This window comes from Scatophagus argus, chromosome 9 (genome assembly GCF_020382885.2).
Source record: "Scatophagus argus isolate fScaArg1 chromosome 9, fScaArg1.pri, whole genome shotgun sequence".
NCBI lineage: Eukaryota > Metazoa > Chordata > Actinopteri > Scatophagidae > Scatophagus > Scatophagus argus.
Window position 1 is genome coordinate 25,091,892 of NC_058501.1, and position 24,558 is coordinate 25,116,449.

The 24,558-nt window shown below is 47.8% G+C and overlaps 2 protein-coding genes across 4 annotated transcripts; one reads left to right on the forward strand and one right to left on the reverse strand.

Moving 5' to 3' along the window:
• Window positions 1–827: 827 nt before the first annotated feature.
• Window positions 828–9,543, reverse strand: ndufaf6 (NADH:ubiquinone oxidoreductase complex assembly factor 6). Of its 3 annotated transcripts, XM_046399583.1 has the most exons (10): window positions 9,415–9,543; window positions 9,199–9,318; window positions 8,395–8,494; window positions 8,097–8,219; window positions 7,800–7,856; window positions 7,402–7,504; window positions 6,538–6,671; window positions 5,020–5,121; window positions 3,094–3,150; window positions 828–1,699 (listed from the first exon to the last, which is right to left on the reverse strand). In XM_046399583.1, the coding sequence occupies exons 2-10, from the start codon at window positions 9,312–9,314 to the stop codon at window positions 1,571–1,573; spliced, it is 921 nt and encodes a 306-aa protein (XP_046255539.1). In that variant the 5' UTR covers window positions 9,315–9,318; window positions 9,415–9,543; the 3' UTR covers window positions 828–1,570. The 3 variants fall into 3 exon arrangements, with proteins under 3 accessions (XP_046255539.1, XP_046255538.1, XP_046255540.1); XM_046399582.1 differs by lacking the exon at window positions 9,415–9,543 and having other exon boundaries at window positions 9,199–9,393; XM_046399584.1 differs by lacking the exons at window positions 5,020–5,121; window positions 9,415–9,543 and having other exon boundaries at window positions 9,199–9,393.
• nagpa (N-acetylglucosamine-1-phosphodiester alpha-N-acetylglucosaminidase) lies at window positions 9,476–23,770 on the forward strand. Its single transcript, XM_046399559.1, has 13 exons — window positions 9,476–9,611; window positions 10,623–10,767; window positions 12,683–12,888; window positions 13,221–13,488; window positions 16,593–16,732; window positions 17,537–17,645; window positions 19,464–19,592; window positions 19,711–19,916; window positions 20,546–20,593; window positions 20,727–20,855; window positions 21,020–21,151; window positions 21,659–21,740; window positions 22,665–23,770. Exons 2-13 carry the CDS (start codon window positions 10,685–10,687, stop codon window positions 22,921–22,923), a joined length of 1,791 nt encoding a protein of 596 aa, XP_046255515.1. The 5' UTR covers window positions 9,476–9,611; window positions 10,623–10,684; the 3' UTR covers window positions 22,924–23,770.
• Window positions 23,771–24,558: the final 788 nt, after the last annotated feature.

Sequence of the window (24,558 nt, forward strand, 5' to 3'; positions counted from 1 at the left end):
ATGACACACTGGAATTGTTTTTAATGTTTGTTATGTGAGCACACACACACAGCAGAGATGCAAACACTGAAGCTCTGATCAGATGATGTGATCCAACATGTCCTATCATTACTGCCGATCAATCAGTACGGGTGTCATTGATCAGCCTCCCGCCGCTGAACCGCTTAAGAGCATAAAGAAGTTGACGAGTGCAGATTTGAGGTCAGAGCAGCACTTTGAGCGCCCAGAGACGTGAGGAAGCGTCTGTGACTGTAATTACTGACCGCAGAGCAGATACGGTCTAATTAAAGCTTTCTGTTCTGTCCGCAGTAAACCGGCAGCCTCTCCGGGTCGCAGCTGCTAATTGCGGGTCTCAGTGCTGACGGCGGCAGCTGGAGGCACAGGGGATGAGGCTTAATTAAGGCCTAACGAGGCACCCGTCACGTCACGCTGGAGACCCGGATGAGTGACCCGGTGCTCACCGCGGACTGCCTGAAAACTTGGACCCGACCCGAGACCTCATCTGCACAGCTACCCGTCATGAGGTTGTTGGTCATCGTCTTTAGCACTTCGCTCCAGGCTCGTTAGTGTTCCCACTTCATCACGCAGAGAAACACTTTTTAAACAACATTTAAACACAGCACCAGTGTGCAGAAAGTCGTGGTGCGTTCAAGGTCAAGCCCGGCAGCCTGAGCTGGTCTGACTGAGGCCTCGTGCTGTTCATATGAGTGTTATCTGGTGGATGTAAATGCTGACGGTTTCGCCATCGGCTCCGTTTGGCCTGATTGACTGTAATTACTACATAAACAATACTGATACTCTTCATGGTAAAAAGACAGGACCAGTTATTTCCATCATGTGCTCAGCTTGGTTTAATAAGAGACTACAGACGATAACGTCCACCTCAGGAGACACACACAGAGACACTGAGGCGTCTGTGCAGCAGGAAACACAAAACGTTCCAATGCTGCCTGATCAGGGGGCTCAGACTCCAGCAGTGTTGGGACAACTTCATCCCACCTGGACCCTCCTGATGGTGCTGAGGTGAGTGGATGCAGTGGTTTCTCCACCTGACTCGGCTTCCACACACGTTTTTCTGATCTGTTGGTCTGATCGTCTCCTCCTTCTTCACGTCACACTTGTTTTCCACATCTTGGAAGTTAACTTCCGAGTTACCTGCTTACTCTAACTACAAAAATAACTCATAATAAACTGGATTTATACTTTGTTGTTTCACTTTTTACCTTAACTTGCACCAAGCGTCCATCCCCAAATAAAACACTAAACACTTGAATTCTGGTGCAGACTCTCGTCTATTTGGCTCAGACTACGAGCTGCAGGTGCAGCAGAATCTTCAGATTAAAGCTGGTGTGTGAGCCAGAGGCGGAGAAACGACAGTCGGCGTCTCGTTTGTGGTCGCCGGGGCTCAAAACGAGTCTGGATCTCTTTACAGACCTGCTGCAGTGTCCCAGAGAGGTGGAGTCTCTGCAGCCTTCAGAGGCAGCAGATGATCTGTGATCACTGCAGGAGGACAGGAGGACAGGAGGACGAGAGGACGAGGAGGACGAGAGGACGAGGAGGAGCACGGACATCAGTAGGTCATCTTCCAGGAGCGGAGGTACAGCTGCAGGGGGAGGAGGGGGTTTCTTTTCTGCAGGCTGGGATGGAAGACATCAAAATCTGCCTTCCTCACTCTCTGCAGGTAGTCCTCCAACACCACCTGCAGCACACGACACCACAGAAGAAGAGTTTGGTTCAGTGTGCGTCTGGTGCGAGTCCAGCAGGATTCACATTCAGCTGTGGGGAGATCGGTGAACTCGAAGGCAGTGAATCACTCGGATTCGAAGCAGCCGCACTGACACTCAAACAAACGTTTGGCACTGAAAAATAAGACACAAACATCAACAATGTTCCATTTTATTTTGATGTGCTTTTCAGTTAAAGTAGCTACATTTCTTCTTCAGTGAGTTTTCTCCCCAGTAAACACAGCGCTGACAACAGCCAGTCAGTCGCTCACATCGGGGTCGACCCCTGAACGTGTCCTCACTTCTCACCCTCAACACGTGAAAACACTTTTGGTGTTCAGAATCTTTCTACTCGAGGCCACAAATCCACCAATCGGCCAAAAGCTGCAGCTTCTCAAGACCAACAACAGTCTCGTGTTTTGTCCCCCAGCGGCGAGAGACCTCCGAAACCCCGTCCCACTACTTCATAAAGATGCTGTGCAGTAAAAAACTTGTATTACTGCTAATTTAAAAGAGCTTTGCTGTTAAATATTTTCCCCAAAGTCACTTTTCAGTTTCGTCTCTGTGGAAATCAGGGAAGTTTCATCGAGCAGGACGCAAAAGGTCTGCACGAATTTACTTCACTGAAGTGAGCCTGAAACCCACCAGCTCACACAGAACTTCACATACGAGACTGAGCCGAGGTCTGAACAAAGCTTCACGCGTTCAGCAGCACAATGAAACGCTCGGCGCCGCGAGGAAACACGAGAGCGGGCGGTCACGCTGAGCTCTGATTCGCTGACACACACATGGCGTTCGTGGACTTAAGGCCCCAGCAGGCAGAACATTCGCCGAGCTTCACTGTACATCACAGTGTTTTCTTGCAGCAGAAAACCACTTCTGAGCGTGTGCAGGTTTGTGCTTATGACAAATGGTGAAAACCAAGAACCAATCAACACGTGCGTCCACGCTGCATGAAATATGAATGTGAACGTTCTTAAAGGATAAGAACATCACTGTGTTTGACTGATTGAACCACAAATCCATGAATCATAAAACAAGGACTATTACCAAGATACGAGTACTTTACTGTGGTACTACTGTCTGTAACGCAGTCGGAGGGTATTTTACTCGACAGGTGGATGAACTGATCCGGGCTGAAAACTGGACGCAGATGAAAACGTTTGAATTAAATGCTAAACGCTGACGTTGTGTTTAATGAACGTCACATCACGTGTGTCTCACCGTCAGCAGCATGAAACTCCTGACGTGGGTTCAGGTCTGGGAAATCTGGAAGTCTGCAAACAGTTTTAAACCTCTGTGTGTGTGTGTGATCTGATGCAGAGATAAAAGCGATGAGTCATCCACGCTGAGGCCAATCAGGACTCACCGTCTGGAGGAAGGCCGGGGTGGCAGCTGCTGGGACGCTGCTGCTGAACGATCGCGCCTGAAAGGGACAACACAGCAAACAGAAACCAAAGAAGAAGACAAGTGGGTCAATGCTCTCAGCCCTCAGACACATTTCAAAAACCAACGATCAATGAATCGTTTCACGTTTCAACTTCTGATCAACACGTGTCGGTTTCAGGCTTAAATGAACAACTCCCAACTAGCCACACCCACTGCAGCCTGAAGCCCCGCCCACTGCGAGTGCAGATCCCCTCACGGAGAATGTTGGACTCACTCATCCTACTTCCTGCTTTGTCACCTGTTAACGTTCATTTCTAACAGAGTGTCAGTGAATCAGAGGCTGTCGTGTGTCGTTTTCCAGCTGCTGCAAAGATGAAGGAAGAATTGACTTCACCAGCAAACCAAAGCACCAACCTAACAGCATCTGTGTTCGTTATTAACTGGCTTTAAGAGGGAAAGCACATCCTGTTTCCCAGCTAACGGCGGCTCCGTGCGTCTCACAGGCTGACCTGAGCGTCGCTTCGGTTCCCACATTCTGACAGTCGGGCTTCAGTCAGACGCCTCGAGGCCCGACGTTCATTAGCAGGTTTTCCCAGGAGATCAGTGATTTCACCTCAAGTGAAGACTGAAATGGCAAATTGTTCTCATGTTTTTCATTCTGAGCATTTCTTCTTGTAAACAAGTCCTAACTGTGTCTGTTTGCTTGTGCTGTATGGATTATCATCATTATGGATTAAAATGTTTTCTGCAGCCATTAGATGTTTTAATTATACCTCGTGTATAAAACTCCTCCGTGTTAATTAGTGCAGTGTTTTTCTAACTGACTCACAGTCAGGAAAAGACAACACGAGAGGCGGCAGACACACATCGGAGGGAGTGAGTCGTCACTCGCAGCCTCAGTGTTATCACATGTGCTTCACCAGCGAGTAACATTATAAACAACGTTCAAAGGAAACAAAAACGCTGATGAGTGTTTGGGCAGCAGCTTAATGAAAAGGCCTCGGAAATCATCGAGGCCTCTAAGTGGCGGCTAATAAATCTCCAAAGCAATCAGTTCCAAACTCATCGGAGCCACACAAGCTCTAAACCTGAAGATATCTCCAGGAAATTACTCATCACACTGCAGACACACAAGCTGAAAAACATCCACTGATGTTCATCTGAATTTTAGAAACGACACATCATTCTGTTCCTGCCCCTAAGAGGCGTTCAAGTGCATTACAAAAGATGAGTGCTGCGAGTGTGTTTCACTCTACGAGAGAAGCGTATGTGACTTCAACACGCTCATGTGCACAACGGCAGCTACACAATATGGACAAAAGTATTGGGCCAGCTGCCCATCTCACCAACAGGGACTTTAATGACATCTCATTGTAAACACTCAGACAGCTTTGCAGCTCTAACAGCTTCCACTCTTCTGTGAAGGCTTTCCACAACATGTTGGAGTGTTTCTGTGGGAATTTGTGCCCATTCATGCAGTAGAGCATTTGTGAGGTCACACACTGATGTTGGACCAAAAGGCCTGGCTCACAATCTCCGTTCCAGTTCATCCCAAAGGTGTTGGATGGACGTCCCAAAGGGGTGTCTGGATACTTTTGTCTGTATTGTATACAACAGAATGGCTACAGCATCTGCAGTTTGTGCAGGTTATTTAACAGACTTCTGGTATCAGCAGCTACTCATCAGCTTATTTTTAATGTTTCAAGTCATTTATGTCCTGTCCTGTATCCTATCCTGTATTTTTCCTCGTTTCCAGGTTTCTGTGCTCTGAATATCTATTAGCGAACAGGAAATCAATAACTCAACAACAGTCTGTGTTCGTCTCGCTCCTGTTTCAACATGAGAAAGTCCCTGAGCACAAACAGTAGACCTCTGGAGGTTCACAGATGGTCAGTGTGGTACGTACGTGTTGCAGATGCACGTGAGCCTGGCTGGCGATGTCGTACACGACATCCCGGACGTTCGGCTCCCTGCTGCCGCGGATGAAGTCCTCCTGAGACGCTCCGTGCTGCAGAAAAACACAGAAACCCTGCTGTGAGCTCGTAAAACCACCTTTGGTTCCCGCTCTACAAGACTCGTCTAATTCTTGTTGAAGTCTGACTGTGGGAGGCAGGTTATCATTTTCTCTCGTTTAATATGATGTCTGAATCACATTTTTATTCATTTCTTTCTTCTGGATCTTGTCTTTATGGTAAACTCGTAGCTAAACTGAAGTCGATGATGACGAGTCGTTCACGTGACGAGTCATGACTGACAGGCACGTCTGTGGAAGCCTTCTTTGACCGACGCAGATCAGGCGGCGGGTGCAGCTCGAGTCCTGATGGGCCCCGTTGTGTCCACTGTGGAGGTCCTGCAACACTTCAGAGGTGCACACTGCGATGGCCAAAAGGAGGCAGTCAGGTGATTCCTGGCGCCTGCAGGACGGTTTCATTTGGCAGTGGATTCAGATGACTTCATTGTGTCCTCTGGCTCTTCAAGCGAAAACCAGTCCACACACAAAGCAGCTCACCTGCACCTGCACACCTCCCTCAGTCTCCGTCCACAGTGCAAGAGTGTGAGAGACGCCGGTGCGTCAGCAGCGCCCCCTTCAGGCAGAAGGGTGAACACATCATGTCATCCCCCAGCTGAAGATTTCAGAGGCAGAGTCTTCAAAATCAGCACCACCTGCTGCTCCTCCTTCTCCTCCACCCTCCCCCGCCGCCTCCTCCTACAGCAGCAGCAGCAGCAGCAGGTTGTTGCTCTCCACGTGGGACAGATGGTCCAGAAGAGGTTGCAAATTGTTTACGGCATCATTTATTTATTTGCGGCGTGTGTCAGGCAGGAGGGCTTAAATCTGAGGCTCTGCACTTTTCACCATATGGCGGTTGTGTAATGATGCCCATCGCTTTCGTGTCGGATGACAGCTTCATTACCGAGCGCAACGTACACGAGCGTAGTCTGACATCACGTCATAGCCGAGCTCTGAGTCGGCCGTGTAGAAGCACGTGTGTGGGACTCCCTTCTGTCTTCGCCGGGATCAAAACTGTGACTTCCCACAGCAGCTCAGAGCCGGAGCTTCTCTGCACTTCATTAAAGTTTGGCTTTCAGATGGTGTTTAAAGACGTCCGACTCAACAAATCATCCCCATTCGATTGGAGTCCGTTAGCTTGGTGCTCACACGCAACAGGAACCACTGACACACATAAAGATGGCCGACGCAAATCCACTTCCTTCCACTGTCCCGAAAAAGCTTAAAACAGGTTCACATTTTTGTTTGGTGTCAGTATGAACACTCAGGCCAAAAACAAACGTCTCAGAGTGGTTTGTGTGCTTCACGGGTCCTCATGCAAAGGCCAAAATAAAACCTGAGACACTGAGGACTTGATAAAGTTCTCCTTCCTGATGAGACACATCAGACCAAACCAGACCTGAAGCGTCCACTCACCAGCATGCAGACGTCCACGGGCAGGTAGACTTTCCGTCGGCTGCTGTGATAAGGAGTCGCTCTGAGACACGTCACGATTCCCTGAGCTTTACCGATGTGACTCGCTGCGTGGTCTGCATGGACGTCTTTCACCCCTGGAAAAACAAACATGCAGAGACAGTCTGGGTTTCATAAACTCACTCATCTGAATTCCTTCGACTGCCAAATTCTAATCGGTTCATCTCCGAGTCCACATGGACGACTGCTTCGTGGTTATATTACACACTGCCACGCTTTAGTACAAAGCCTCGTTTTGATCCGCTCCCTCTGTCCTCTTCTGTTACTTCCTGTATGTGTTTCGGATTAAAAGCCTTCCAGCATTTCAGAGGACATTTCCAGGAACTGACATGGACATGGACAGCTAACTGACCTGCACACTTCCTGTTGAAGTGTACCTGCTGAAATCTTGTTTTTATGTTGATGTTAACTTTACAAGAAGAAAAGTGCCGTTGAATGGCTGACATAAGAACAGGATGTGCCACAGCGTCCTGATGGCCTGTGGAGCTGCTACACTCTTATTTACTGGCTCAGTGGGAGCAGCTGCTGAGTCAAGTGCGACACCTAGTGGTAATATTTGGTACATTAGTCTGATCTGCTGTTTGACTCCATATCAAACTGGTTTGAATTATTTCACACCAGCCCAAATCTAATCAATAATAAAATAGTTTTCTGTATTTTGACATGTTGTCAAGAATACTTTTATCCAAGAAATATCCTGAAATATTGTGATATTTATTTGACAGAGATACAGTCAACTGCACAGATGTTTCAGCAGATTAATTACTGCTGATGCTTCCCTCTCCTGGCGGTCTCACCTGTGCTTACCTAAACACTCCAGCAGCAGGTACATCAAGGAGGACTGAGTGTTCTCGGAATACGCCTCCAGGTCCTGGAGGTTTCTGTAGGCTCTGTCATCCAGATCCTTTTCCTGTTGAGACATTTCGTTTCAAGTAAACATTGACTTAGTTTCCAGAGTTAGTATACTTGTTGTTGCCACAACCTGCACATGTCTGTGGACTGTGAACACCTCAACCACAGGGTGGTTTTCCTCCCATAAAACAACTCAGTGTTTCATCAGAAAACAAGAGAAAAGGCAGAAATATTTAAGGAGGACATCTCTTCTATTAATGTGCATCACAGGTGCTGATTTTTCACTTCTAAGTATTCATCGATGATATCAGGGACTTATCGGGGCACATGAATCAATTTAACTTGTGTCTTACTCTCTCTGTTACGATCCTCAGCAGCCATCTCTTTGTCAGCTCGTGTTTCCTCACGGCCTGTAAAACACCACCAGACTGTCGATCAGCTGAGCTGCAGTCAGTGGCTTCCATGAGGCGCATCAACAGACTGCACAGCACAGCTTAAGCTTCTTCACACAACAATAAGACACTTTTGTTTTTTAGAAACAGTGAAATTAATGACACATCCTGACTGCGTTGGTGTGAGCTCCTCAGGGATCAATCTGGACAAACATTCAGTTTGACTGAAGGTTCAGCTGTCTGTAGGCTGACGCTTACCCTCCACAGCTCCAAGCTGACCGGCTGGTTTGGAGGATCGTTTCTGTAGATATCATCTATGGCCGTCTTCCAGAACTGCATTCGCATCAAACCAATAGTCTTCTGGGAAACAGAGTCCTTCACCTTATGGAGACACAAACAAAGAAAGACATTTGTTTGACAAGTTGTGTTGAAAAGGACTGGGATCACAAATGATAGAATATATAGGCTTAAATCCCAGGCTTTTCCTTCAGTATTACTGTATAACAGCAGTAGCAGTAGCAGTAATAAGAGCCTGCCTGGCTGTAGGAAAACCTGCCTGTGCCAGCTCCACGTTAAAGGCTCTCAGAGCCAAAGAGGAGCGCCGAGCCTCCTCTGGGAGCAGAAGGGAGGACACGAAGCCGTCATAGTCTCTGGACCTGAGGAGGAGGAGGAGGAGGACATGCAGTTGATGTCATTCTTCTAAAGTTGTACTTCCACTTCATTTTATTTACAAACCTTTTTTATCGAAACCTTCTTACTTTGCACTTTGTCTTGACAACCACGTGCCTATTAATTTTAAACATACCTGAGCTTTTAGGTCAGAGGCACAAAAGTAATTTAAACATATGAGCACATATTCACCAGGTGAATGTTTGCACTGGAGTGATTCTGGATAAAGACAGTTCAAAGACAGTTCAACCCAGCGGGATTCAACAGTAAACAGCATCTCTGACCGGAGTGTTGACGCCCACAAACGTCCCGAACAAAGCAACAGAACGAGAAAGTAAAGGACGCGGAGGGCGGCGGCGTCTCTGCAGACCGCGACACGCTCGTTTAGTGGGTCACAAGTGATGACTGAGGGATTATTTTCGTCTACACATCAAAGAAATCCCTTCAGGATATAATCTGAGTATTGTGAATTATTGCGTTGACACACTTGTGTTTGAAACACACACTTGTGTTTGAATGGAGTATGGCGTTGTCTCCTTTCAAAACTTTAAAATCTAAAAGTGCTATCGCTCTTTAAACGGGGGACGGCACATGTCAGGAAGTATCTAATCGTAAACGCAGCTGTTAAATCTCTGTAAACAGAGATGAACTCGACTTTAGCTAGCTTGTTCCGGTCAGCAGTGAGACCCACCTGACCAGCTCCAGGCAGAACTTCTCACTGAAGTGCGGGTCTGCTGCCGCGCTGGCTGCTGCCCTCACACTCCGGATCTCAGCAGCTCTCTCGACGCAGACGCTGCTGGGTGGCATCTTTCTGTGGACAGCGCGATACAACGACGTTTTACTGCTTAATAATCCATGTTTAGCACTGATACTGGAGGCCATGTTCCCCTTCTACTCTCGCCCTTACTTCGTGTCACGTTAAAAACATTCCCCCGCTCAGCCGAATCCGGCGGGCCGAACGTTCCGGTGTAAAGGAGCCACTAAAATACCCGTCAGTAAGTTGTTAACAATCAGCTGACATAACCTTGCCAGAAATCTATCACACACAGCAATAAAAACGGTAAACGTCTTAGATAACACGTCAAAATCGCCTCAAAATAGCAGGTAAGGGATATAAAGTTAGCAATACCGCAAATTGGACGACACTGCCGCCAAAATAAGAGTAGGAAATATTCTTACGGCAACTCACAAGAATCTATATTGGTGCAAAAATAAGTGTCTCGTTTTTAAGACGACGGTAAAGTGCAAGAAAGACTTCCATTACCACCGTAGTTTGACGCAGCTTCTTTTTTTATTTTGAAGAACCACCGGAAAAGCTACATTGTTGGTCCTTTGATTCTTAACAATGTCTTAACTGAGAATGTCTTAACTCAAAAAGTTTTAATTTTAATCACTAAGCTTTTCCCTGCAGTCGTTTGTCACTGTCGAGCCAATCGCAGCCGCTCTGTGTACTTCTGGGTATTTGAGTACTGCAGCACACCACATAATCATATCACAATAATGTAAAATAGTAAAAATAACTGTAATGGAGTAAAGAGTACAATGTTTACCTCTGAAACGTAGTGGAGTACAAATATGAAGTAGCAAAAATGGAAACACTTAGTAAAGTACAAGTACAGTAGTTGAGTACAGGTACTTTATATTTGGTCTGCACTTGGACACAGTACAAAGGTGACAGCTGAGTGCATTACTAACATGTCCTGTTTATCTGTTTATCTGTTTATCGTGTCGGTGGGTGACGGTGAGACCGGAGTCAGCAGTCATTTGACCGCAACTCCGTCAAGTTACTACATTATGTCAAGAATACCGGAAAAATGTCCAGAAAAGTCCTTCAAAGTAAAGAGCAGTAATGATTGAAAAACTTCTACTTTAACAGTCAAATTGATTAACAAGTGCATAAATAGACACACACACAAGCACACTCAAAAACGTTGTCAACGGCCAATTTTAAGTCAACGTTTGCTCAGGTAGTTTGATTTTGCTGTTTGCACTAGAATAAACTGTCAAAACAGCAATAAAGCTGTTCATTTTGACTGTCCGCTAATGCGGCTTTTATTTTGTATAGTAACAGGAAGTGACCTGTTTCATTTTGTTTACTTTGATGTTGCGTTCCAGCTGGATGATGTGGGGACGAACAGAAAGAGAGGGGAGATTGGTTGGATAGTTATCCTTCTCATATGGCAGCAGTGTCGGTGAAATGTCCGTCTGTGTGGCTGCTGCTGTGGCTCTGCGTCCGGCTGTCGGAGACCAAAAACACCCGGTAAGACCTCCGCTTCCTGCTTCAGCTAGCCGCTAATGTTAGCCCGCTAGCGGCTGGCCGCGCCGACAAACTGAGCGAAGTCTGTCCAAACTTATTTCGCTTCCTTGTAAGTGACAGCTGGGTTAGCTGGTTTAGGACACTTTTTGACCACGTTTAGTCAACTTATAATGACACAACGCTTTCCTGCTAACACAGATTCATGCTAACCTCACTTGCCAGCTGTTGAGCAGCAGCAGCATGCAGGATTCAAACTAGTACAAAGTTCAACAGTTTGATTGACTGAGCTCAAACACAGCAGGCCTTTAGTCCCCTCGTTTGATCAAGCATAAAAACAGCTTTAAGTTTGAATCGCGCAAAATATATACTAACTGTGGCTAATTTGATCACGTCCGTCACATTGATAGCTTAAAGTCATAGCCTCTAACTGTTGCTGTTTCTGAAATACTTTTATCGTCAGACCAAACCTTTGGTCAAAAGACGAGTTGGTTTCATTCTTCGAGGAAAGTAGGACACATTGACGTTTTGTTTTAAAATGTTGCTGCAGTCAAACGCTTCAGCCACCAGATGGCGCCATTAGATTAGATACTCGCAGTTGCGTGGCACACGGAAACATCTTGGGTTTTTTGTACGGTAGGATTAACAAAGCTTTCCTGTTCTTATCTTTTCTTAAAATATGGACAGCACACCACACACGCGTTCGTAAACGATCGTCACTAAAATAAACAAACTCTGCAAAGAAAAAGTGTTTATCAAAGAAAGTCAGCAGTGCATCTTCTGCAGATCCTCCCCTGAGCAGAGCTGCAGCTCATTCTGAAGGTCTCATGAACACTTCACATGATGCTGTTTGAGAAATCCCCGACATGAACTGGGAGGTCCTGACCCATCCGCCAGCTGTTTAATCATTAATAGATTATTCTAACAATGTTGAAAATGTATTCAAAACCTGAAACCCTCCCTTACTGTCATACATACACGACAAAGAAACACAGCAAATCTTGACATTTAAGAAGATGGAACCAGCAGATGTTGGCTTTAAAAACGATACAGCGAATCAGTTATCGAGATAATTGGCAACGGATTTTCAACGCTGTGGTGTCAAAGCCACGTAGTTTGACTTTTGAAAAGTCTTATCTGTGGTTAGTTTGCAGAGAGAGAAACTTGATGTTATTATCATTTTGCCAATTTAATTCAGGATCAACATTTTCCAAATCGTCGGTCACATTGGGAGAAGCCGCCTGCAGGGCCGATGTGAGCTGAGTAGAGGATAACAAACAGGGAAAGTCAAACATCTTGATAACCAGCAGGAATGGTGAAGTGAACTAGACAGACAGATATGGACGGCTGATACGGATTGTTTTCACACTCGAGGCCTGAGAGAAACCACAGCCCAGCTCAGCTCAGCTCAGCTCAGCTCAGCTCAGCTCTGTGGAAAACACATTCCTTCACGTGATGAAACCAGCGTTGACCGACGGAGGCTGTGATGAAATCTGCCACACTGAGTGAGGAGTCAACACCACAAACACATCTTTACTTGGGCAGCCCCCCCAGAGGACTCGGCCAAAGTTATTTTAGCTCTCTTACAGTTGTTGTGTTTCTTAAAATTAGCAGTGAACCAGAATGTTATTGGTGCATATTTTGAATTTAAAAAGGCAAGGCAGAAACGCAGGATCCGAAAGGCAGACTGGGACCAGATTTCACATGCGGTCACATACTGAACTGTTGACTCTAATGTCGGGTGTCCACCTTAGTTTGGTCCATGTCCTGTCTGCTAATACGGAGGACCTCCACCTCCAACCACTTTTCAAAGTTCACGTTGAGGCCTGTGACGGCACACGGACCAGGGGCGACTGTCGTGACTTGCTTTTGTTGTTTTTCGTAACATTTTTAAACGCGACTTCATTGTGTCTCCCTGTAGAGTCTCCCAGGACGACGACGTCCTGCTACCGTACACCCACGGCCACGGCCCCTCCCATTCTCACCGCTACGTCAGGGACTGTCAGGCCGTCACTCATGGCAACACCACCCACGAGCGCTGGTCCTCCAATAACCACGGCGGGCTGCCGGTGGCCGACTCCACAGTGTTTGTATCGGATGTGCCGGGAAGCTCCGGATGGGTTTACGGTCAGTGATGGAGTCACACAAAGTAACTTTACAGACAGTTTAAACTGATTTGATGTGAACCTTTTTGATGACCCTGTGATTTACGGATTCCTCTGTTTATTTATTTACTCCCTGACCTTTCACCCATTCACGACTGACATTAAAAGTGTTTACAAGAACCAGGCACCATTTTTTTAAACTACGGCCCTGCATTGTCAGGTTGAAAGACGCAAAGCTAAAACATTTCTGTGATATGACAGAAGTGAGAGAGGCTCAGAAGATGCTGACATAAACAAGCTTCTGATCAGCTGGACTTGGCATCCCTCAGACAGCAGAATTTCCTCTGTCTCCAGGTCACATGACGGTGGTCAACGACCCGCTGAGGACAGTGTCGGTGTTGGAGCCCGGTGGGCCGGGTGGCTGCGGGATGAACAAGAGGGCCACTGTGGAGGATACGGCTGAGGCAGCCGGCTGTCTTTATGCCCAGAACGCCGGCTTCTTCAACACACAGTCTTACGAGTGTCTGGGCAACGTGGTGAGCGACGGCAGGATGGTGCAGGACAGCGATGGCGTGCAGAACGCCCAATTTGGAATCAGGGAGGACGGCACCCTGGTGTTCGGGTAACCACACACTCTCACACTCACACCTAGGGGCAATGTAGAGCAGCCAATTAACCTAATGTGCATGTTTTTTTTGGTATTGTGGGAGGAAGCCGGAGAACCCGGAGAAAACCCACACAGGCACAGGGAGAACATGCAGACTCCATGTTCTCCCTGTGCTTGTTTACAGGCTGAGGGGTCCAGTTTGGGGCAGTATGGCTGCCAGCGTAACGGTTTTCCTGGAAACGGGTTTACTGCAGTGATGTACGTACGTCTCTCAGGGTGTGGCTGACTTCTTGGACAGTTTCATGAAGTTAACAGTTAGCAGCGAATTGGTTCGCCAGTCAGCTGCTTCCAGATGTCAGTGTGCAGGTTAACGGGCACACGCACACACAACCCGCTGACGGCTTTGTGGGCAGCCTGAGGTACAAATAAAACGAAGTGCATTAAACGAAGCTCAGTGTGAGAAACGTTTGCTCCAGAAAGTCCAAAACCACACACCCGAAGGTCACTGTGCACTCTGAGGAGGAGGAGGAGCTAAACCACCACCCACCGACTCGCCCTCACAAACCAAAAGTACGTCGCAGCTGCCCGTCGCCTCATCAGCGCTCTGCTTTTTCCAGTGAAATTAAAAGTGAAAAACTACCAGACCCCCTAAGATCACGACTCGCATTGCAGTCTGCACAGTATGATTTACTGTATAACGTACTGTCCAGCTGTAAAAGCTGACTTGGCTCAAGTGGGTTGACACAAGTTATGCACCAAAGGTTCCTGGAAGCAGATTAAGATGTTCTACTAACTGCAGCGGCTGCCAGATCACAGCAGCCTGCACATCAGCAGCTTTTATTTTGATAGGGCTCAGGCTGTCGCTCTTTAGTCATCGTCAGCGCTGGAACGCGTCTTTTAACCGTCAGAAACTGCATTTGCATAAATTCAAACTACTTTCAGTCCCTTCTGCTCCCAACACATCTGCCTGCTTTCAGACTGAAAAACAACAAACTCATGTGCTGCTTCCTGAGGATGAAGCAGACATGCAGAACAGGCGGCTGATGGAAATCGTTTTCTGAATCCTCCCTGAGGATACATCTGGATGCCTCATAACGACTCTGTGAGGTCAGCGCTTGGCCACCACATAAACAAACACGCAGTTTATCTTTAAACCAGGGAGAAGTTGATTTAACTTGTTTGTGTGTTGGCTGAGGTCAGAAATCTCAGGAGTTCCTGCATGATGCAACAGACTGTGTGGGTGTTTGGGTCAAACATCTCGCCGAAGTGAAGCTCAGATGAAAGAAACATTCATACCTCACACACAGCGAACCGCAAACTTGATACGAGCGATCGATGTGTGAAACATGTTGTCCAACAAACCGTCCTCCCGTTTAAAATAGGAAAGTTGGATGGTGTGTGCAGCTCCTGGTAAAAGTGACCCACTCAGTCGTGGCACAGAGCACAAATTTGTTCACACATGGAAATAAGAAATCAGATTTCTGTCTGCGCTGTTTTTATCTTAATAAGCACAAGGAGAAATGTCACAACTGACAGGTGAGCGCTGCTCCTGATTGGCTCACAGGGGTGTAAGGGTGGGAACTCAATGCCGCAGCTCCACCTCCCAACCGCTACTGCAAAGGACACCAGATGACATCACCAGAACAAGACGGCAGCTGTCACATCCAGGATGTTTCAGCTGATACTTTGTACAGAGGGAGGAAGTGGCGACCCGTCGGCCATCTTTATACTCTATATAGACAAAAGCTTTAAGACATGCCTCTATCATTGAATCCAGGTGTGAGATGGGGCAGTTTCTCAGGGCTCGGCCCCTGACCTCCAGTGAAGGGAAATCTTAATGCTTCAGCACACCAAGACATTTTGGACAATGCTATGCTTCCAACTTTGTGGCAACAGTTTGTTGAAGGCCCTTTTCTATTCCAGCATGACTGTGCCCCAGTGCACAAAGCAAAGCTCCATAAAGACATGGTTGGATGAGTTTGGTGTGGAAGAACTTGACTGGCCCACACAGAGCCCTGACCTCAACCCCATCCAACACCTTTGGGATGAACTGGAACGGAGATTGTGAGCCAGGCCTTTTGGTCCAACATCAGTGTGTGACCTCACAAATGCTCTACTGCATGAATGGGCACAAATTCCCACAGAAACACTCCAACATGTTGTGGAAAGCCTTCACAGAAGAGTGGAAGCTGTTAGAGCTGCAAAGGGGGGACCAACTCCATGTCTGTGTATTTTGAATGTCATGTCCTCATGGTCAGATGTCCCAATACTTTTGTCCATATAGAGTATGTGTCAGCGGGAAAAACAAGCTGGTTAACTTACATGTGGTGTCAGTCAATGGTGCAGAGATAAAAACTGAGCCACTTGAGCCAACACATGATGAGGTTGCAGTGCAGAAGTCCATCCACTCTTTAAGGCTTGTGGATCTCACAGTTTTGTTGTGCTGAGTGTTGCCTTGGAGAGCTTATAGTGCAGACAGGGCAGCAAACACGCTGCTAACCATCACATAAACAAAACATTGTGTCAGTACCACTTTATCACACAGGCACTTACTGTAGCTGTATTTATAAAGAATACGTTTGTCTGGCTGTAATCTAAGGTCAGGTAATATGAGGCGAGGTGATCCCTCACCCTGAGTTTAGGTGACATTAGAGGAGTAAAAATAACCAGAGAGGTCACGCCGGTCAGTCGGAGCTGCACGACAGCAGCCGTGCTCATCACATCACTGTGAACCACTGGATCAGTCTGGGTCAAAGTTGTCACAGCTGTGGAGTAACCCGACTGAAGGACTAACTGCTCTCAGAGACGTGATGCGGACGTCCCCCTCTGATGCTCCTCCTCAGGTCCCAGTCAGAGGCTTTGTTTTGATCTGATCAGGCCTTCACAGAGAGCGGCCGTCACAAGCTGTACACATCGTAAAGCCGCTTGAGGCAAAAGTGTGATAAAATTACTCAAAACGTTGAATGGATTATTGAACTAGTTGGCGACTGAACAGGAACACATTGGCACACAGTCGCAGCACATGACTGACGTTCACGGTTAAACCTGCGGGTGTCTCTGGTGGTGACAGGCCTGATCAGCACTGCGTGAACTCTAACAGGTGTTCATTCATATGTCAGGTATCTGTCACTGGAAGACGTCCGGGACCAGTTCAACCCGTTCGTCCAGCTGGTCAGCGGCGTGGTGTGGCTGCTGAGGAACGGCGAGGTGTACATCAACCAGAGCCTGATGGCCGAGTGCAACAAGACGCAGGAGACGGGTACGTCCTGAACACTCAGCCTCACAGTACAGACGGTCACCCGCAGGACTACAAGAGCTGATGTGAAGTCAGCTTTAACAAGAGGTGGAAGAATTAATCCGAGAAAGGAAAACTGCTGCAGGCTTTGAGACCAAGTTAATCTGCCGTCTGTGTAAGACAAACAGACGCTCAGTGAACTTCTTTCCTGGAACAGCAGCTGTATGACTTACACCAAGTCACCAGTCCTGCTCCTTTGGTCCACGATCAGTTCACCTGAGCTGAGCCCAGGCCGGGAGCCGGGAGCCGGGAGCTGGATCGGCTTCAGCTCAGCTGTGATTAAGTGTAAGAGAATCTCCGAGTGCTGCTGTGCCGTGTTGACACGACACACAAACTCGGCTGTGACACAACGTGACTCCATCACACCAGCAAAACACAACGCTGCCATGTTTGATGTGTGCACCAACCAAAGTACACATCGAGTTTCTTAACTGCCAATGCCTTCACTGCTACTCACACACACACACACACACACACACACACACACACACACACACGTGGTGAAGTAAATCAGGATGAGGTCTCCCAGAGCTGAGCAGTTCCTGTATGAACTCCTGAGGGTGTTGCCAGACTTTTATTTTCTGTGTTTGATTTGTCGTTTTTTGGAGGTCCTGATTGTGATTGTTCCCACGTGTCGTCCCAGACTCATTCATTAGTTCTGTGGTCTGGTTTTTGTCTTTGAACCGAAAAACAGACCCAACATTTCCAGTGCAGGCGCCAAAGCTTTTTTTAGTTTTGACACAAACCCTTTCTCTTGCAATTTCACAGGAGTCTTCCGCACTTTTGTGGACGTGGTGTCGGCCAGGACGGCCGTGGGCCACGACGCCGAGGGCAGACTGGTCCTGGTTCAGATCGATGGACAGACTGGAGTGCGGGGGTAAGATTCTTTCATCCAGAGCAGCTGCTTCCTGTTCTCCTCCTCAGCTACATGACATGGAAGGATTATATCAGTATGTTTTTAACTGGCACAGCCAGCGAGTGGATGAGAGAGCAGACACAGATGTGGAAGAGAGAAAACATATGACAGTTTATTCTGTTGACTCAAAGTGACTCAGACGCTCGAGTCAATACAACGTGAGACAAAAACAAGCTCTCTGTCTTTCTCTGTCTTTCTCTGGCTGTTCAACCCCAGAAACAAACACAACAACTGACATTGTGATGTTTGCTGCTACACATGACAAAAACAACTCGATGAGCCCCGATGGCTCGAATAGATTTATCTGTAAAGAATTAATCTTTAGTGGGTTTGACGCTTTCAGTCCCAGATGATAATTATAGAATAAAAACCAAACCAAACAGAGAGCAGAGTAGAAACGAAACATACTTCAACAAATACCAGCACTGCAGAAACAAACAGACCACAGCTGGATTCAGATTTCAGTGGGAGTATTCAGTCAGAGCTGTGTGTGTGTGTGTGTGAGAGAGAGAGAGGGAAAGAATCGTTCACTCAGTAAAGAGTCGAAACTAAACTGCTCTGTTCCAGTCCAGTTCACATTCAGAGGACAGATGAGTAAAGGTCCACTCCGTGTTTTACTGCAGGTCCCACACAACAAAGCAGAAGAAACTGTGAGGCGTTTACTGATTATTCGTCCTCCCCGCATGCAGACACAAGCCTTATGTTTCTGATGCTGCTGTCAGACATCCTGTTCTCACCACAGCACACACCCAAACTCATATTCATTTTTCAAGTGGTTCAAATATGTTTTGCTGCCCTGCCAGGCCTCAGCAGCACGACTCAGCGTCCTACAGCAGTAATCCAAACTGGCAGCGTGCTGACTGCTGCAGCACCTCACGCAGCCCCACTTCAAAAAGCACAAACTGTCCCTTTAAAAGGCGACTGGTCATCTTAAATGTGTTTGAAGAACTTGAACAGACACCAACAGTGAGACGTACGAATTGGCTGCTGGGTGGAGGTGCTGGAGGGGGTGGAGAGTATACTCGAGCTGATAAATAAAAGACATTTTAACCTCTGAAAAGGTTGGTTTGTTAGATGACCGATCGACTGTATTGACCTGACAGCACCTCCGCCCCAGTGCAGGAGATTAATGGATTGGTGTTAATGATCTGGCTTTGAAAAGCACAACAAGCTGACATGTCTAAACATGTCTGCCGCCCTCTGTGTGTCTCCACTCAATATTAGGCCACCAGTCGCTCAATAAAATGTGTAAAAGTCAGCTCGGCCCAAACAACAGAGCGACCCTCACGAATAACAGCAGTCGCTTCCCCGACTTTGTTTTTCTTTGTCGTATTCATGGAATCGAAGCAGCCACGGTCAATAAAGTCTGCCGCCAACAACATGTGTAAAACGTCCTGTCCATGTCTGCACTCAGGCAACACATCCAAATCCACCCTGTCAGATCAGACCCCCATGACACACCACCTGGACCCTGTTCACGCGGCCGGGAAGACCCAGCAGTCTGATTACCAGTCAGCATACGCCTAATTTACGCTGCCCTGGAAGCTCGAACACGGAAAGACGAGCGCATTTACAACCTTGCAGCGTTCACATTGTTGGACAGGAAAACACTGTTCATTGACAGGAAAATCTTAGCTCACTAAAACGTGACAGTAACTCGACGTCCCGGCCTGAAGCTTTGAAGTGATGGTGAAGAGTGAGTGTAGTCGGTACATTTGATCGTCTGGACGGTGACCTCCATCACTCAGCTGGGCTCGTTGTTGTTTTGTGTCTGCACAGCATGAGTCTTTGGCAGATGGCTGAGTTCCTGAAGAAGTACGGGATCATCAATGCCATTAATCTGGATGGAGGCGGGTCTTCTACCTTCGTGGCTGACGGCTCGTTAGCCAGCTACCCTTCTGATCACTGGTGAGGAACTGAGACCTTAACCCTTCAGTGGACACTTTCAGGTCTTCTTCTTCTCTGTCGTGACACGATACACTGTCAGATGTGATTTAACGTGTCGTCTGTGACTCTCTTTTCACAGCATACCAGACAACAGGTGGCGCTGTGCTCGCCGCGTCTCCACCATCCTTTGTGTCCACCAGCGGCGCTGCCAGCCGGCCAACTGCAGCGGACACGGAGACTGTGTGGACGGACGCTGTCGGTGCCAGGCGGGCTGGCAGGGGGCCGTCTGTGACTCTCTGGTGTGTCAGCCTCCAACCTGCGGCCCTCACGGTGTCTGCACTGCCAGTGAGTGTGGAGGTGGAGGTGGAGGTGGAGGTGGAGCTCAGCTGCAGCAGGCGGCGCAGAACCAGAAAACAAATCATTCTTATTTTATTTAATGTGTGTTTAGGCAGATAACCAGCACGGCCTCTGGAGGTGTTTCACTGCAGCATGCTCACAGGTGTTTCAGGTTACCTGATGGTAACAGTGATATTTGTCCGTCTCGTGCTGCATTTTCCCGCCACACGTGAACACCAGCCTCACATACTTGAACTCCTTTGCTTGGGACAACAGTTGTGTCCCCCTGCAGGTCCTTAACGTATCTCTGAATTTGTGACACAATACGTCACACATCACTTGATATCACTCACTTTTTTGCTCTCTTTCCAGAGCTTTTAAGAGTGTGTGTGTGTGTATGTGTGTGTGTCAGTCAGATATATGATCATAAGCACAACGCCAGCAGTATATAAAGCAGTTAAAATTCTCCATTTTTACGCTCATCAGTGCATCAGTGATTGCGCTACATTAGCCTAACATTTCTACCAATGCAGGACTCTAACAATATTCCCACACTGCAGTATTTCAGCTGTTTGTTTTCGGCGCCGGCTGTTGACTCGTCGTCTCGTGTCTCTTCACGCGTTGTGTCTGTGTTGCAGATGGTTGTGTCTGTGATGCTGGGTGGACAGGAGCGAACTGCAGCCGAGGTGACCAGAACGCCTTAACCCTCAGCACTCGTCGTCTTCAATACGATGAGACAAAGCCGCTTCAGCATGACTCACTCGTCCATCAGCTGCGAGCTGCTGTCTCTGTAACGCTGATTTCTCCTCTCATTTGAAGAGTGCCTGCCTGGTTTCTATGGTGACAGCTGCAATCAAACGTGCGCCTGCGTTAACGGCGGTTCCTGCCACCCCGTTCACGGACGCTGCGCCTGCCCCCCTGGTTTCCACGGCAACACGTGTGAACAAGGTAGAACCGTGTCGTACCGTGACACCACATCTCAACCCGTTTAACCGTTTTTTTCTCAGCAATATGACATTCCCCTTCATTGCATAAGTTTCTGGTTGTATTTAATTGTAAAAGATGTTGGTTTGGTTCCTTTAAAGTGTTAAACATGTCTGTTGGTGTGTCAGTGTGTCCTCTGGGTTTCTTCGGTCCGTCCTGTGCTCAGGAGTGTCGCTGCGACGACCTCTGTCCATGTGACCCGCAGACAGGAAGCTGCAACGCCACGCTGCAGGGAGATGCCAACTTCACCTTACACAGAGGTACACACACGCGGGGTCACGTGGGGGTTAATGCTTCAATCCAGCTGATGGCTGTGATTGGTCAGCTGCAGGTTTTTCAGCTGAATGAGAGACCTGGTTTGACACAACAATCTACCTGCTGCATCTCAGCTGCTTCCTCTGTGTCATCCCCAGCCTTACATCATACACAGAGTGTGTGTGTGTGGGTGTGTGTGTGGGTGTGTGGGTGTGTGTTTGGGTGTGTGGGTGTGTGTGTGGGTGTGTGTGTGTGGGTGGGTGGGGGGGCGGGCACAGAGAGGGACAGCTGTGATCAGTGAGGAGTTGGTGCAGGTTCTGCTGTCTCACCTTGTGTTACAAACTGCCACACTTTAGTAGGAAGCTTCGTGTTGACGCTGTAACAGTAAAAACCTGATGTGTCACAGCCTGTCATGGCAGCTGAGTCAAAGGTGACCAGCAGAGGTAAAATTCAGTTGGTCCAGTGTGGTGTTTGACTTCCTGCTGGTTCTTCCATCTGCTTCCTCTCCACAGCTGGACACTGCCTGGCCAAACAGATGTTTACATCGTGGAGACGAGAAGAAGAAGCTGGCAGGGAGCAGCCTCACCTAACGGAGTAAGTGTCCGCGGTGGAGTCACATGACCCATGATCCTTCACTCTCCTTCACAGATGCTTCATTCAGCGAAAGAACAAGAAGCTTTTCCCGTCCTGTGATGTCCAGCTGCCTGCGACGTAGGAAACAGGCTGCGAGCTGGCGGCGTGAAGTCGTCCCGCCTGCCACATCATCTCCTCTCGAACGCTCGCTGTCAGGAGTTTCTGTTCTCTGCCTGCAAACCCCACCAGCTCTTTGTGAGAATAAAATCAAAGATGCGTCTTTGAGGCTGATTTCTGGTGGCGGTTTTTGCGAGACGATGAGAAATCACAAACAGCAGTGCTACATTTCACGGTCTGACGTGAATAACGGAGTCCGGACCAGCTTTTAGCTTCTTGTCCTTCCTTTACATTAACATGGCTGACGAGGTGCATCCATCAGCCTGAGCCTTCACATGCAAAGCGCTTTGTGAACAGGTGCTGTGGTCGCAGAGGGAGGGGGAGACCTAAACCTCATCTGTGTGAACCTTTACGGGACCACAGGGGGGAGATGCTTTAGCTGAAACCAGACGTCACAGATCATTTCACTGTTTGTGTTCTAACATTCTCACATTCGTCTCTGAACGTTGCCTTTAGGGCCGCAGCTACTGAATTCTTCGATTGTCGTCATTCCAGCCTCTTGAATGTGAACACATTTTCTGGGTTCTGTGCTCTTTCTTGGGTTGTGGACAAAATATTTAGGAGGACATCACTGATATTTATTGACTTTTTCTAGACAAAATATGTAGTTGTGACACTGCTTTAACTGTTAGATTTCAGTAACCTGGTTACTCACGTTTGTCCCTTTGCTGTTTCCGTACTGACTCGCCTGACATCAAACTCTTTGCTTCCTGTGACGTCCTCTGGGCTTTTGTCCTGATCAGTCTGACCTCGTCCGTCTCTCCTCAGGCTTACGTGGCTGATCGTCACCGTCACCTTGGCCTCACTGCTGGCGGTCAGCCTGCTGGTTCACCTCGTGCGGGCCTGTCGAGGGGCGGCGGCTCACTTCCCCGAGCGGCGAGACTACTCCTACGTCCCGCTGAACGACATCAACAGGGCCGCCTCGCTTGCCGGAGAAGACGCAGGAGGGAAACCGGGGAAAGGGACACTCAGGTCGGACGATTCAGACTCTCAGGATGAGATCTGGTCGCACTCGGGGAGGTCGTAGCCGTCAGGAGGGCGACGAGTGATGCCCAGAGGAGCAGCTGGCTCTCCGCTGACAGTCTCAGCATAACTCTGCTTATTTAATCTCAAACTCAAGAAACTTGACTGTCCTGCTGAAATGAGAAGTCTCGTTCCAGCTGGATCCCAGCTACACGTAGGACATCGTGTTCATTTGCTTCCCGCACATCTTTGAGCTTAACTCAGGTTTTACAGCCTCGTGAAGCTGATTCACTTTTAACTGGTGTTGATCACTATGGTAACAGCCCAACTACTGACCAATCAGGATCCTGATGGGGGCAACAGGAGTGAGTTTAGAAGTGATGAAGAGCAGGAGACACATCTTTAATAAATCGGTAGAACGACTTTAACACCTCTTCCCCACAAACCGTCCACGCTGAGTTTAAGACGTCTAACGGAACGATTCCGTCTCACCACACCAACAGCATAATCAATTAAAGCTGCACGTTAGGCCTTAGTTTCTCTCAGTAGTTGCTTAGCCTTTAACACTCACTTAGACGCTTTGAAGAAGCCAAATGTACCTTATCTGTCCCTTACCTTAGACTTCACTTGCTCAGCTTCCAGTTCCACCAGATATCCAGGATCTCCTCCTGGTAGGTCTTCAACACGGTGCCACGTAAACACATGAAGCCTGTCAGGAACGAAGGACCTGGCGCTCAGAGCAAAGCGTTACTGAGGCTTTTATCAGATGTCGTTCTTATGAACTCCAGGATTTGCAGCTGTTTTCTAACTGCTTTGTGTCATTTGTGAATGTCGCCAAACTCCTGCTCTGTCACTGCCAGGTTCTTTTCACCTGTTTAAAAGACAGAAATAAAAGTCAGTATCAGGATTCAGCTTGGCGCTCTAAAGGATAAATGAACCCCTGATTTGTTTCTGTCTTCTCCGGTGTCTCAGTAACTCCACTCTAAAAACAGATTTAATCTTTGATTAAACATTACTGAACTGCCAGGAACTGGAAATATAAAAGCTGAAAGTCTGTTGCCATGTTTGCATCAGCCTGATCTGGACTTTGAGCTTAATGCTAACATGCTAGCATACTGATAGTGTGCGCTAACAAAAGCACTTAGCTTGGTTAAACACTAATGCTACTGTTTGCAAAACAACTTCACCCTGCTGTTATTGATCCTTTCACCAACATCTTCAGGGGGTTGTTGTTCAAAGTTTCTTCCGGACACACATTTTTCACCAGGTTTTGAGCCACTTCTTATCTCCATTCAGTTAGCTTAACAGCTGCTGTGGACACCACCTGCACAGTGAGTGCTGCGTTCGAGGTCACTTTGTCCGATTGGCCCAGTTTACTTCAGCTTGCAAAAACCCCCAAAAAACACCAAATTGGTGGTTTGGTGTTTTTATGCGTGGATTTAAAGAAGTTTCTGAGATCATTTTGCCTCATCATTTTTACTGTTGAAAACAGATGGTGTGAAAGAACATCTTTTTCACCTCACTGACTGACTTAACCTGGTCTTTCTTCCAGCAGCAGCGTGTTGTTTGTGTCGTCCAGGGTCATCCAGTTGGCTCTGAGACTTCACCTGAGGCTTCACCTGAGACTTCAGCCTGCTGTCGGGTCACTCGACCTCTGACCTCCACGGGCTGCAGCTCGTCCCTCTGACAAGTTCATGTG